Here is a 14,994-nt window from a genome sequence, read left to right as displayed (position 1 = left end):
ACAGCTCAGTAGTGGTATGACTAAGCACTTGTAAGGTGCAATTTATCTGATCTACTTTTTCCATCTACTTTAGGATGAGATGGATCACCCCTACAACAGCCTATTGCTGTCTGTTGAGTCTAAGGTGACTCAGATGCAAATGTCTGCATTTGTTTCAATGAACTTCACAGTGAAAATTTAATCTAGATGAGGGAACTGTTATAGCACAACTGACCTTCCAACATGAAATGCTGAATCTTTGCTAATAATTCTTCTAATTTACTAACTGATGCTCAGATCATAACAACCAGCTCATTGCCTTGTTCAGAAAATTTAACTATCACAGTTAAAGGCTATGGAAGCAGATATGGAAAAATTATATTCTTGGTTGACAGACAAACATTTTATGTTTTAGCTAAAAAATGCAAGAATTTTTTTCCCATGACAAGCAAAATTCTAGAAAAAAGCTTAGTGACCTGATTATAACTAAATGATGTGTTTCTGGTGTTCTCTGTGTTCCCAAAGCACAGGTTTAAAGCATTCCTTTAGCTTGAAATACGATGTGCTCAACATAGCACATTTGTCCTTAAGGCTGTATGATTATGCTTTTGCAAGCACCTAGACAGCACTTTTCACCCACAGATCTCAAACAAATTTACAAAAGTAGGTATCTGTCACTGACAAGCATTTGTCTTATGTCCCACAATGTCAAAGTTTCATGCACAGTCCTGTCATTAAAAGAAGTGCTATGTATCATACAATAAACACTGACAATCCACAAAGAGCCCCTCTGGTCTGAAGTTAATGTTTATCTTATTTTCATTTTTGAAAGTGAATGCTTCTAGAAAGGGAACACATCCACCTAGGAATATACACATTCAGTTTATGCTAAGAGAAAAATACATATTAATAGTACTATAAAAATTTAAAAAAAAAATCTCTGTTTAATCTGTTAAACAATAGAAAAATTCTTATGAACTAGTGATACTGTCATTGAACTGGAGAGAGTTTGAGAACAAGCTTGCTCTGGCTTTTTCACCCTATGATTTGGAATCTGCTCACAGTACTGCCAGCTTAACCAAAAAGGATTAACTCTCATATCCAACTGAGAACACAGATAATTCTCAGTAATTGGTAAAAAATGAAGATGAATGGGGCTGAGAGATAAGGAGCAATTAGCTCATCAGCAGTTACAGCTGTGCACTCAATCCGGATCCATCTCTTGAGTCTCGGCCCCTTTTAAAGAACCCAGGCAGAATAAGCACAGGACACCCCCTCCCAAAAAATTGCCATACCTGCCCATCATTCCTCTGTATTCCATTTTATTTCCATGCTATACAAAGACACCTGTCATAGCATTCTGTGTAAATTACTATCTCTCCCAGGACCTGTATCTACAGCCAATCTTCTTTCACATTAAAAAAATAAAAAAAAAAAAAAAAAAAAAAAAAGGGGAAGAAAAAAAAAGAAGAAAAAAAAAAGAAAAAAACCCAGAACCCAAAACCCGGAAACTAAATGACTACTGTAGACACTTTCAAGTTCCCTGTCAATCGTTTCATTACAGCAGCATCATCTGTTTGAAAATATAAGCAATTCCCTCATCTAATTATAGGGAGGATTTGAGGTTCATTAACATTGCCAAGGCAGAGAATCAGATGTGCAACTGCAGAGCTGTGCTCAGTGGCCTGCATTCTCTGTTTCCTTTTATTTGCTTTTTCAAGGTCTCCAAGACTTTTTCCTGAAACCATAAAAGTAATTCTTTCCCTTAAAATAGACATGTGTGTTTAGAAAAAGGAAATTACTGCATTTTGTACTGTTCTATTATTGGGCAAGGTCACCGGAGAAAAAATAATTTCACCTAAATCATTTTATCTCTGATTCTGGATGAAAAAAAATAACAGTATACCAGCAAGCGTTACTTTTGAACAACACATCACAGGAAGCCTTGTATTTGTCTCATAATTTTAAATATTGCATGGTAATGCAGATGAAGAGGAAACCTAACATGCCAAGAAAATCTCTTAATTTTCAACACATTTTATTGTTGTTTATGGATTAACATGCTAGCCAAGTGTAAAATGTTGCCTCGTATTTCCTATCTGTGTTTAGAAATTAAGAACACCAAAGTCTTCATGACTGCTTCATTTCCTTAAAGAAATAATAGCATTTTTTTTTTTGTATGAATGTAGTTTAAACAATGACATTTTCTTGGGACATCTGTTTTGAGATCACATTTTGAATAGATATGAACTCATTTCCTACTAAGCAAGTAATTTACTATTGTTGATAGTTGTTTACAAGTTTTATGAGTCATATTTTAGCAAGTGGCAAAGGTCTTAACAAATCCTTTGAGTATTCCCTAAAGTGTATGCATAGTGTTTTCATTATAGAAAATGTTCGGGAAGCAAAAGTATACGGAGACTGTTCTTCACTTCCTACCAAGTTACAGATAGCAAACTCTAGCTCACATAAATAGCTTTTAAAAAGTATTTATTTTCAAAGGCTTTTATCTTTTGCTGCTGCAGGTTAATGAAGTAGGACAGCAGGGCAGTAAGTACTCAAGCAGTGAGGAAACGATTGAGCTGCTTTACCTATCCATTGCTTCAGAGCATCGGATGGTAAACATACAGCTGATCCTAATATCACACTAAGATGTTAATATGACAGAGTAGAACCTTGTCAGTGAAATTCAAAATTTGACCTTGCCACTCTTTTCATTCTGCAATTAATTAAAAAAAAAAAAAAAAAAAAACCAAAACAAAGTGAAACAAAACAAAAAATCAAACAAAAAAAAGCAAATCCACAACATACAGTATAATCTTTCTTTTTCCTCTGCTGCCCTACGGAATTCATTTTTTAAACAAAACCCCAATAATTTATCTACCCTGCATGTTGTATGTAGAATTGCCACTAAAAACAACCCAGGACATTTTTCCTTCTTATCTGCAATGTAGCTCATATCAGCCAAGCTGTCACAAGACAGTACTTGATATAAACAAGAGATTGCAAAGACATCTCAGTAATCAATATTAGGATGGCTACAGTATGGAAGCCCCAACCACTGCATATCATTTGTCTCAGCATCTATTTCTATGACCAAATGAAGCATTAATTCAAATCATAAATCTATGGTGATTTAAATCTGGGAATGAGCACCTGCCTGCTTTAATGATTTATTTTGTACATTTCAGTAAGCAGGAGATTTGTCCATATGAACTGACAGGTCACCTTCAGATGCCAGTAGCAGACTGTTTATCACCATGCAGACTAGCATCTCATCTTAGCAAGTAAATATTAAACTAAAAGAATCCAATTGATTGTGGATGGGGGAGAAAGGCGTTGCAGCCATATATTTTACTCAGTGTGGTAATACCTCACTCTGATTCCTCTGTAATTTCTTTTTTTTATCTTTTTTTTTTCCCCCCTTCTAAAATGATAATTCTAGTGGGAGGATGCAAGCTCAAGGTTACCTGCAAAACTGAGAGATATAAAATAATTACTTATTAGTATCACTGGCTTCCTTTAACTCCCTTCACTCACTAACCTTTTGGTCATTGCTTCAAAAGACCAAGTTAATAAATTTGTGTAGTGCTCTGTATAATTATACAACGTTCGATTACAAGAATTACTTCCGTAATTCACATTAAGCATTTGATTAAAAGCAAAAAGCAAGACAATTTGGAAGTAAACCTGAAAAGTCAATATCATAAAATAAATAAAATAAGGGTCCTTATTTTATTTATCTGCCTTTATGTAGGCGTTGGAGCACAGGATGATTGATCCATCCACACCATAATGCTGGCTACATATGGGCTAAGACGAATCAGTTAAGCCTTAGCCTGGTTGGATTGTTTATGTTCCTTTTCAGTTTGGTCAGGCACATAACCTAATTTAAAATGTAAACTAAAATCAGATTGTTTTCTTTTGTTTTATTCTTTCCTCCTGTCAACATTCAGGAATGTAATATTTCATATTCTTGCCTAGCAAGCTATAATTTAAAACATTAATGATATAGGGACTTGATAATATTTATTAAAAATACATAAATAAACACAGTCCCAAAAAAATGCAGTTGAAGAAAGATTACACCCCTACTACAAAGCAACACCTTTGAAATATGAGTTCTTGTCAAGATAATACAGTGTGCTAATTTTCAAAAATGCAACTAATAAACAAAGAACTTAACTCTTCATGAACCTAATAATACCCTGACATTAGAAGCAGTAGGAGTCACCTCTCTGATTCCATATGCATGACCAACACTGGACACAGACAGGATTCACTATAAAAATAAACAAATAAAAGCAAATTGTGCTTGAGAAATTCTCCATATGAAGGGTGCAGCTCAAGACAAGATGTGCAAGTAAGAAAACTGTGTTTTCAGAACCATTCTTCATGGAATAGAGACAACTGGAAAGCTATTCACTCCACTCAGAAGAGCCATTTTTTTCTGAACAAAATTAACTCAATTCTTCATTCAGTTAAATTGGGAAATTAACTGAAGCTAACAAGTAAGTTAAGGGGCTGAGAGGAAATTTTGACGATGACAATAAATAATCTTGCTTCACTAAGTTTGCCCTACTAAAATTGCTAAAATGTATTTTCTTAAATAGGGAAAATGATTAGGCTGTCTAAAAGTATATTAGTCATCTAAATTATGCCTAAAACAAGGATTTCAAAATAGATATTTTTCTTTTTTATTCAGAGGAAGTTCAGATATTCCTTCTATCCACTATTCTAAAAATACTCTGCATGGCTTAGATGGCTTTGATTACCTGTTAACTTTTTCATCCCCATGGATGCACATGTGGTTTATAACTAGAACTGCCAAGCAGAATAGCAGCTCCACAAACCATATTTGAACTTTTTATTTCACAGAATGGATTCATCTAAATCTAAAAATCTAAATTAGCTTCTAGTTCTAGTACTCTTTTATCTTCTCAGTTTGTATTTACACTTCTCACCCTTTCTCATTACTTCACTTTTCTCCCAGTGTGCTAAAGGCCACCTGGTCCTTCCACCTCATTTGTACCTATCTCCTCCTCCCAGATTTCAAAGACACCTGCTCTCTACCCTCTCTTGCTTTCTCTCCAAGGAAACAATCTTTACACTTGTATTTGAGCAACTGCATATGTTGGCACCTGAATACTCACATGCAATTTAAGAATATTTTCTTCACCGTCATAGAGATATCTTTAAAACTTTTATTTAAAAGGAAAACAAAACCAATCACATAATCTCCTTATGCAGTAATGCATACATACTGTTGATATTTACAATAGTATATGCCCAGGTGAACCTGTTCTTTGAACTGCAATTCATATTATTTCTAAATAATATACCACTGATGCCTACTGAACTGTACAGGAACACTGTTCACAAACGTATTTATTCATGTGAAGGCTAGTACACACCCTCTAAGATTCATTCCAAATACATTTAGAAGATGAAAAACTAAAAAAAAAAAAAAAAATAAAATCTAGACAAAGGGCCAAAATAAAAACAAAAAAGCCTATCTGAGGCCACTTTATTTTAGTATACACCAATCTTCCCTGCAGTCTTCTGAATGCACCTCTGTCATTGAATTTCTGTTGCTGAGTTAATACTGTCTCAACATGATAAAAGGATCCAATACAATGAAATGGCATAACAAAACATTTTACAGCAGACACACACAGATGATTAAAGATTTAATCAACAACAACAAAAAGTTATCCTAGCTTTGAAGTATGCTTTAACAAAACAAATTGTCCAAACAAATGAATAAAGTATACTGAAACAATTCTGTTTTGAAGAAGGAACAAGAGTTGCTGATGGCTGCTTAAGAAATGGAAAAAAATGTTAACTACATTTTAAGAACGTGTTTATTAAAATAAAATATGATAGGAACTGCAGAGCATGGCAGAATTTATTGTGTATGTATGTTTTCCTTTTGTCACAGGGCACATGAAAGTATGAAATATTTTGCTTTCAAGCTTGTGTTCGGAATTACCTAAAGTCAATACCCAGCACACTGAGCAGGAGACATTGTTAAATTTCACTTTGACACCATCATCTGTCACTCCACCTGTACTTTGAAAAATGAACTCTAAGCAATCAAACCACTTTCTTTCATGGAAAATATTAACTGGAGTCTGCAAAAGTAGCCTGCAAAGAAAAGAATGTTTTTGTAATAGTAACAACACTGAATGCTGGTGTAAAGGTCAAGTACAAAATAAAACATTAAGAAAAGGAAAACAAATATGCAATGTTTTACACCAAATCAAAGACTTCAGAAGGAAGTTCAGAAAGGTCAATATTTTAATAAAATATCTTAGTATTATGGACATATAATATTGCTATGTCTGAAACTTACCAACACTTGAATTCAGATCTCCATTTTCAGAGTCTGCTCCATGCTGGTTATTATTTGCATGATAGTTCGACATAGCTTCCAATTTGATTTTTTTCACTTTCATTGCTTCTGCTATGGCAGCATTGGTGGCAGCTGCTGCTGCTGCAGCTGCTGCTGTCAGACCTGCAAAGAAGTACAAAAAAAATTTAATATTCATTATTCTATGAGTCTCCATTATTGTAGGGACTGCTATTATTCCTTCATGCTTGTTACATAAGAACAGAGAGCACTGCAGAATATTATTTATCTTGTTGGTTTTGAAAACTATCAACTTTTTCAAGTAAAATGTTTCACATTGTATTTAGAGAAGTACTCCTATATTTTCATCTAAACTTTAACTTGGTATCTAGTAAGTGCATTCATAATAGAATCGCAACTAGATGCAGCTACAAATACATACAGTCAAAAATATAATTTAGTTTCAAAATGGTGTCCTGAGTGTCTGACTATGAATAGGTCAGTATGTACATAACCATACTTAGGAAAAAATTTCCACTAGATCTCTAATGTTAGACATGCTAAAGAAAACAGAAAAATCAGGTCTATAATTTCTATTTATGAGTAACAGACGATAAACATTTCTCATTTCATGCATAACAGCAAGGAGATGTAGTTGTTCTAGGAAGCATTTTTAGAAAAAAAAAAATGCAGAATGTTATTTTGCTCGCCAGACTTCAAGGCAACAAAGTATTTATGAATGAGAAGAGGAATTATTAACCCATTTAATACCAACCCCAAAGCCACCTACAGGCAACTCAAGTGATCTTCCTACCAAACCAAGTTTCTGCCATCCAGCCATTTACAAGGACCCAGGAAGAACTGTCTTTGTCAGGAATAATTGGAGAACTGGTCCAGTTCTCCAGCTGCCTTCAAAATGCAAAATTAGGCGCAGCCTTTAATCAAAGTCACAGGCATCAGTTTTTGCCCTCTTCTCTGAGGTAGGGTAATTCTCCTGTGATCCCCAAGCCCTGCTGCTGCCCAGCCAGATCCCTCTGCCCCAGCCTGGGTGGCAGCAGAGAGAAGCCAGTGTCAAAACTAAACCTAAGATATAAAAGAGAAGGCAAAAAAGCAGGTAAGTTTAATGCATTGATGCACTCTCAGTCCCCAACCTGTGATGATGCCACATGAAGAGAACAGACCCTCAGTCATTTTGAATCACAATTCTTGCCCTAAATGTGGAGAAGGCTTGAAAAACTTCATGTAATTAGTTTAAAGGTGCTGCTCGTCTGATTTTCAGCTACTCTGAGAGGTGTGAAGTGTCTTATGGATCTCAAGAGAAACTAACTCCACAATTTACTATTCCAAGGCTGCTGTCTAGCATAGGAAGAGTGCAATTTAGCAGGAAAGACCAAATAAGTAAATAATCCCAGGCCACTGAGGTAAATACTGCTAGCACCATTGCTTCCCAGGGTCTCTTGTTGTCTCCTTTGACTCCTTACATGGAAAACAAGTTTGCTTTTGCCATGTTTTTGGCTAGTGTTGGGGAGGGACAGAAGGCAAATTCCAGCAGGGAAAAAACAGAAGGTGAGCAGACATCAGGAAATCTATCAGGTGGCATAAGAGGTGCCTTTGAATATATTGTTGCTTGACTGGAGGTTGTTTTCCCTTATTGCTTTGCATGACCACATAAAAGATTAGCAAATTAGAAGGGCCTGCCGACCCTCCTCACAGGCTGACTTCTAACACCTCCAAGTGTAATGAGAATTACTGACCAAGTGATAATTACAGATCAATATGCTTTAGAAAAGTGCTGTTTCAGGTAGAAGATGTACCAAAAGCCAAAAATAGATGAGAATGTGAATATATATGAGGGTTTACTTTTAGTTTAGCTTTTGCTACTATTACAAATTGGGCATGTTCTGATCTTAAAAAGGTATTGACAATTACATGGATTGCTTCCAATTGTGTTTTTACCTTAGAGGAAGGATATGAAGCCATACATTATACAAATTTGGTTACGGTTCCTAAATTTGTCCACAGAAAAAGGGATGGTTTGCATCCGGTGCTCATTAAACAACACAATAACCTATACTTCCTTTTTTAATACACGTATACATCCCTGAAAAGCTAAAACTAGCATTTTTAAAGAACAGTTCTTTGGAGGAATATTCTGGTACATTATATTTAATGACTACAACACCAGGCCCCAAATTTTTGTTTGTGACTACACTTTTAGGCCAGCAGTTCTAAAGTGCTTCTAAGTATTGACATACTAATGAGATGCTGGATATAGGACTTGTGAGACAACGTGCAATTATTTTGTTTCACTGGAATAATGATCTGGATGCAGAACTCTCTTTTGCTACAAAATTTGCAAAAAAAGGAGTATGCTTTGGTGCACCTCTTTGGATGGGGACTGAGAAACTAAAATACAAATTGCTTAGTTCTGTAGTATGATTTTTGCAAGATAATGCTTATGGCAAAAATAATTTCAAAAAGTAGAAATTAAACTACTAATTTCATTCCTTCTCTTATACAATCACAGAAGTGAATGAAATTATTACTTTGCTATACAGCAATTAATAGAAACCATACAAATCTGAAATATGTGTCTCGTGTAAGCATCGGTGTAAGGAGGGAAATGGAAGGCATGATGCTCAGAATTCTAGCTTAATGCTGGTCCTCACAGCAATTCCAGCCTGCAGCACAGTTTCTCCTTTATTACTACTTTTTCTCTCACCTGACTATGATGATACAGAAAAGCAAATGGCAAAGGGAGGCCCAAATCCAGTCAACAGAGCCACTTGCTTTATAATCACTGGTGCACTGGGGTGTGGTACAACCCAGAAGTGCAACACAGGGCCCAACTTATCTCACTAGCATAGGCAGGAAAATATATTATAAGCAGAAGTTAACATACTACTATGTACCTATATTTATATTTTAAAATACTAAGTTTTAAAATCCCAGTATGAGTATACACCTAGGGAAACACTTGGGATTTAAAAAAAGAGTATTATTTGAAAAAGCCTTTTGATGTAAATATTATTTCATATCAATTTACTCTTAAAATAAGTAGCCAAGGAATTTCCAAGGTGCACATTTCTCTACACTACAGAAATGTCATCTTCAAAAATGAGATAGCCAAATGTGACCTACAAAGTCAACTGAAATGAAAGAAATAAGGATCACATCGAACAGCCATATAGGTATTTTTTTATTCTTTACAAATATTTATCTGAACAGTTAAAAAGTATTCAGGCCAAAATATTCAGTGGATTAAAGTCAATGGTAGTTGTCATTAATATTCTGAAATTGATAAGTTGTTTATGTCTGGCATTCTTCCTGCTGATTATGCAGTGAGACAGGCAGCTTTATAAATATCTCATCACTCCATCGTCACACAAATTTCATCGACAGTGCTCATGCACAGCTATTAGCAATATGAATCTAACCATTACAAGAGGAATGAAAATCGAACATGTGGCATTAATACGCAGTCCTGGTTCCTAACCATCTGATAGGCAGATGGTGTAAAGCGGATTCTCCAGCTGAAATGAAGGGGCACATCATTTAAAACCTTGTTTGCATTCTAACTGATATCAGTGCCATATTGATATACATGATACATCATGGCAGTATTTGAACAATCTAGTTTGTTTCAGTCATAAATGTTTACAGCCTTGTTTTTTATCTTTAGAAGCATGTTCTGAGGAGCGTATTTTTAATTTATGAAACCTATTGTTTACTTCTGTTGAACTAGAAGATTAGCAAAGAGCAGGAATATTAAATTACCACAACCACAGCAGTATAACTAAGATGGATGAATAAAGTATGGTTTTTCAATATGTTAGTAAAGGAATTAAAAAATTAGCCTAGACATTTTATGCATTAAATACATTTATTCATTTAAACCTTACAGCTTTTTTCCCATGTGACATACTTAGAACTTTAATGCTTTATAAAGCCATTCATTTAAATCTCTTACTGCGTGCAATTAATCTTGTCCAACAATTTAATTCAAAAAGCAAAACATCAGAAAGTAAAGTTCGATTCAACCACCACGCTTCTGAAGTAATCTCTGTATTGCTGACAGTTCCTATAGACTCATCAGCAGAAGTCTGTTCAAGGTGTCTTGCAGGAGCTGTATGAATTTGAATTACAGCTCAATTGAACGCTCGCCAAACCTTAGTAGGAACTCAGGAATAAGAAGCAGAACACCAAAAGAGAGCGTGAAGGATCCCTTCCTACTAAGACCTTCTCTCTTCTGTCACTAGATTACTTTGGCCTGTTGGGTGTGTTTGTAGCTGTTAATTATGTTAATAAAGTTGCAGCCTGCTGTCTCTGCCAAATATAATCATAAGCTTTCTCCTGCCAAGTCCTAGTCTAATTTACACCCGTGCAACTCTACTGAAGTCAGAATTTCGTGGGTGAGAATGAGACCAGAAGTATGCCCAGTATGTGTGGTCTCTAACGCTGAAAAATGAGTGAACGAAACAGAAAACAATGACAAAAAAACACAGCATCTTCAGAAAACAATTCTGTTTTAAAAGCAAAGTCCCTGAGAGAGCTGTCATATATCATGACAGATTTTCAAAATGTATACAAATTACTGGTGGGCACCAAATCACATTCAGGGTTTCTGCCTTCCAACAAATAATATTGCCTGCCTGCCCAAAGAGAAAGCTCTTAAAACTTTCAGTTTTGATGGGGTGCACAGCTTACAATGCACCCTAATTGTGAAGCAAAATTGGAAAGGACCTGTGAGTGAAACTTTTTCAACTTTGAATATGTCTCAAAACACACATTTTTAAACTGCATGCCTAAACTTCATCCTGGGACAAATTACAGAATTATTTAAATAATTCACTTTTAACTTCCTTCACATAATTATGCCTAAGAGTAATAACAATTCCTAACAGTCCTTCTGATAATTTCCTAAATGCAACTATTAGCTTCATTTATATTTTATTTTATATATATTTATTGGTACTTACAAAATTCAGTAACATATATGCACTTACACAAGCTCCTTTAGGACTTTTGCAACATTTTCAAGAAACTTTACCTTTGTCATCACAGAACAGGTAGAAAACCAAAATACAACTCTCAGCATATTCCATTTAATTTCCTTTATTTGCTGGAAACTTCATTCGGCAGAAATCCTTTACTCACCGCATGGGAGGAGCTCCAAATCTCATCTCAATTCTGAAAGAATTCCTTTCATTATTTCAAATTAATGCTTAATCCTTTCTCTTCTAGTTTATTTCAATGGCATCGACTTGAAAACAAATCTAGCTCTTTCTTGATTTAATACCAGATTTCATACTGTGGTTCTTACTTTGGCAAAATTCCTACTAAAATCTGAAAAAAAATGCCTCAGAAAGAAAGGCAGGGTTACCTTCTAGGACCTGACCCCAACCACTGTAGGTTTTTGACTGGTTTCATGGATTTCAGCAGTACAGGTACAAGTTTTTGGTAGCTTGTTACGCTGCTGCCTTGTTATTTCAAATGAAATAGGATCCTAACCTTAGTCTCTGATCTAATGGGTGTTTTATATGGTGTGATACATAAAACAAGAAGGGGATAGCAATCTGCAGGAGGACAGAGGTCTGATTACGTAGACTGGATTGCAGAAAAGAGAACTTCACCATAATGTTCTGCTAAAATACAGTGAGTTTCACTAGAAGAATTGTTTATGTATAATGTATGTCCGGAATCTCACAGTCAACCAGAAACCTTATTTCTGTTAAGCTATCTGGATTAATTCAATACAACAAACTTGGTACACCCTAAAAATTTCATTACATGTTATTTTGAGATAATAATAAAATTATTGTCTGGTCCCCCTAGCTGTATTTTCTTGATCAACTAGAATGTTCAGCATAAACTGCTCATCTAGATTTTTTTTTTAGTATCTCTTAAAGGCCAGCTATTAAAGTTATCATACGAATGGAGCAAAACAAAACAAAACAAAACAAAACAAAACCCCTGCACTTTAAATACTAGGAAAAAAATCATCTATGTTTTAGACTGGTGTAACTAAACTGAAACTGACAGTCTTGCACTGGGAGAAAACTAGTGTATGTGAAGCTCAAACCATCTGTTGTTCATCAGTCTAATCAGACCTTTTTCCTGTAACTACTCCTAACTTGTAATATGCATTTTGAGGCCTGGATATAGCATTTAAAATAAACAAGTAAAAGAGCTAAATTTCTACATCAATGTTCGAACCTAAAAACCTTTCTGGTTAAGATGTGCCTCCACAATTAAGAACACAGTTGCAGAAATAAAACATTGATGTAAAAAGCAGCAGTGTCCTTTTGTTTTGTTAACACTGCACTTTTTGAAATAGATTGACTAGTAAGTCAAACAGTGCTTAAAAAATATGCAAATGCAATTATTTTATCACTAATGTTTGCCATTTATGGAACTGATTGACTCACATTCCATGAAGTTATTCTTTCTAGTGGATGTATTACTTTATACTGAAGAGTAAAATGTGAAGAGTAAAAAGTGAAAAAGTGCATTTCAAATACCACAACAAATTACTAACTGTTACAACTTCATGGAATTTTGTAAGCTGTGAATTTATTATTGGCTTGGTGCAACTGTGACAAAATTAAACAATGTATGTTGCATAACTACCTGGCTATACTGCAGTTTTCAGCAACAGTTTAAAATCCTACTGGAATGCACACAACAACAATACAATACAATTAAGAGAGAACATTCTTTTCCAAACAACAGTCATCTTTTCAAAAGCAATAGATCCTCAGTTCTCATTCACTCTGTTGCATTATTCATTTCATGTGCAACCTCATGCTGGACCATAAATTGTTACTTTATCTAATCAAAGGCGACTTAACTCCACAGAAGGTCAAAGGTTTAATTTTGTGAAGTATTATCTTACGCTATGAGTTTAACGGAAAAATAGAAGAAGAAAAACAGCCAAGAAACTGGTAATAAATGAACCTTTATTGCCTCAGGCATTGGCCTAGTTAATAAACTTTCATTGAAGGTTTCTTTCAACTGTTATGGACAATGATGTAAAAAAAAATCTTAAATTACAGCCATGTGTGACTTTTAAAGCAGGCATTCTTTTTTATCTCAACCTTCCCAGCTTAGGAAAAAGACAAAGAGATTGTCTTCAATTTCTTAACCAAAAATGTATGCTTCTAAACAGATGAAAAAGTGCAGATCAAGCCTTTTAAAAGCAGAGGTCAGCTTTGAACAATATAAAAAAATACTTTTCCTTAAGTGTCAAATCCTGATCCACAATCTCCTTAACTGAATAGCATGCAGTTCAAAAACAAAAAAAAAAAAAAACCAAAAAAAACCAAAAAAAAAAAAAAAAAAGAAAAAAAGAAAAAATATGTGGGAAGGCAAAATATATATATATACTGACAATATATTATGCTAACAATGATGGTTGGCTCCTGAAAGACTTTCTGTTTTACATTTGCATTGCTAGAGTGCAATAATGGCTTTTCTTTAATAGAATGACTTATTATGGGAACAACTTTCAACTGAAAATGATGGGAACAACCCTGCACTTTTTACAAATAGAAGTTCTTTTCTTTTCATGTGTATTATCTCATGTTCTCACAATACTGTTCTGGCTGTTAGAAGAAATTAAAAGGTTTAACATAATGGCAGTTACTGGTGGTTATTGGTGTTCTGTGAATTTTCTTCATTTAATGTTCCTTGATTTTACTAACTACAATGTCTTTTATTGACATACTCTTTGGGACCAGTTAGTCAAAAAACAATAAGAAGACCAGTAGTATTTTAAAAAACCTTAGCCTTTAACTTTAGTCTAATTTATAACTAGATGGACACAACTAATTAATTGTAACAGTGCTACAATTCAGAAATACTGAAAAGACATGTTCATGCCTGTAACAGCAGTAATGTAGCTAAATACTCATAATCTTTCAACCAGCAGGAGCTTTTGTAGTTTTTTTTTTACAAACCTAATCCACAGCTTGACACAGATCCTGGGGTAATGGCACACAGTTCTTTGATTAAACTAATATCTAAACACTGCTGAGGCAGTCTGATGGCCACGTGGAAGTGTTCACCCTACAACTTCCAAAATCAGCCTTACAAACAGAACTGCCAAATTCTTTCCCACAGACCCACTGCAGTTCATATGCCTGATCATCTGAGTGAAATTTAACACATTTGTGTGTATAGGAACAAGAACAAGATCAAAACAAGATGAGATTTTAGCTGTGGACCACAATGGTGCAATTTTAGGTTCGACAGCCTTCTGGTGGAATGGATGTGCCCCCAGAGGGATCTGTTCTCTGCACTGAGTCCACACAATGAGGGAGCAGCCCACTAATATTTAGCCTATGTGTTATCAAAGCTTTTATGGCCTGGATGTTGCTTTGCTCCTAAAGTAACATTTTTGCCCAAAGAAAGATAGATTTGATTCTCACTTCTGGTGCACAAGAATAGTCAGCTACAGACTTATTTCAGGCTTGTGCCATCCTCAGGACGTGAAAACAGTATTATTCCTAGTCATGAATAAAGAAGGCACAGAATTCAGCTAAAGGAGAAACCTCAGACTGGGACAAGTTTCCATTGGATTATTCTTTAATGGAGTTAAAATATACTACACATATTTAAAAGAAACCTAAAATGTCTTTAAGAAAAATTTTGATCCTGTTTTG

The 14,994-nt window shown here is 34.8% G+C and overlaps 1 protein-coding gene across 6 annotated transcripts in view; it reads right to left on the bottom strand.

Annotated features, from left to right (window-relative positions):
- The window catches only part of DACH1 (dachshund family transcription factor 1), a 351,929-nt gene that overhangs the window by 161,260 nt on the left and 175,675 nt on the right, over window positions 1–14,994 (bottom strand). For all 6 annotated transcript variants that reach the window (XM_079312105.1, XM_079312103.1, XM_079312104.1 and 3 more), the window contains exon 3: window positions 6,335–6,496. In XM_079312105.1, coding sequence (XP_079168231.1) covers window positions 6,335–6,496 — 162 coding nt within the window. The remainder of the gene's footprint in view (window positions 1–6,334; window positions 6,497–14,994) is intronic.

This window comes from Erithacus rubecula (genome assembly GCF_903797595.1).
Source record: "Erithacus rubecula genome assembly, chromosome: 1".
NCBI classification, from domain to species: Eukaryota; Metazoa; Chordata; class Aves; order Passeriformes; family Muscicapidae; genus Erithacus; species Erithacus rubecula.
The sequence above is the reverse complement of the archived record's forward strand: the minus strand, read 5'-3'. Positions and strand labels throughout refer to the sequence as shown.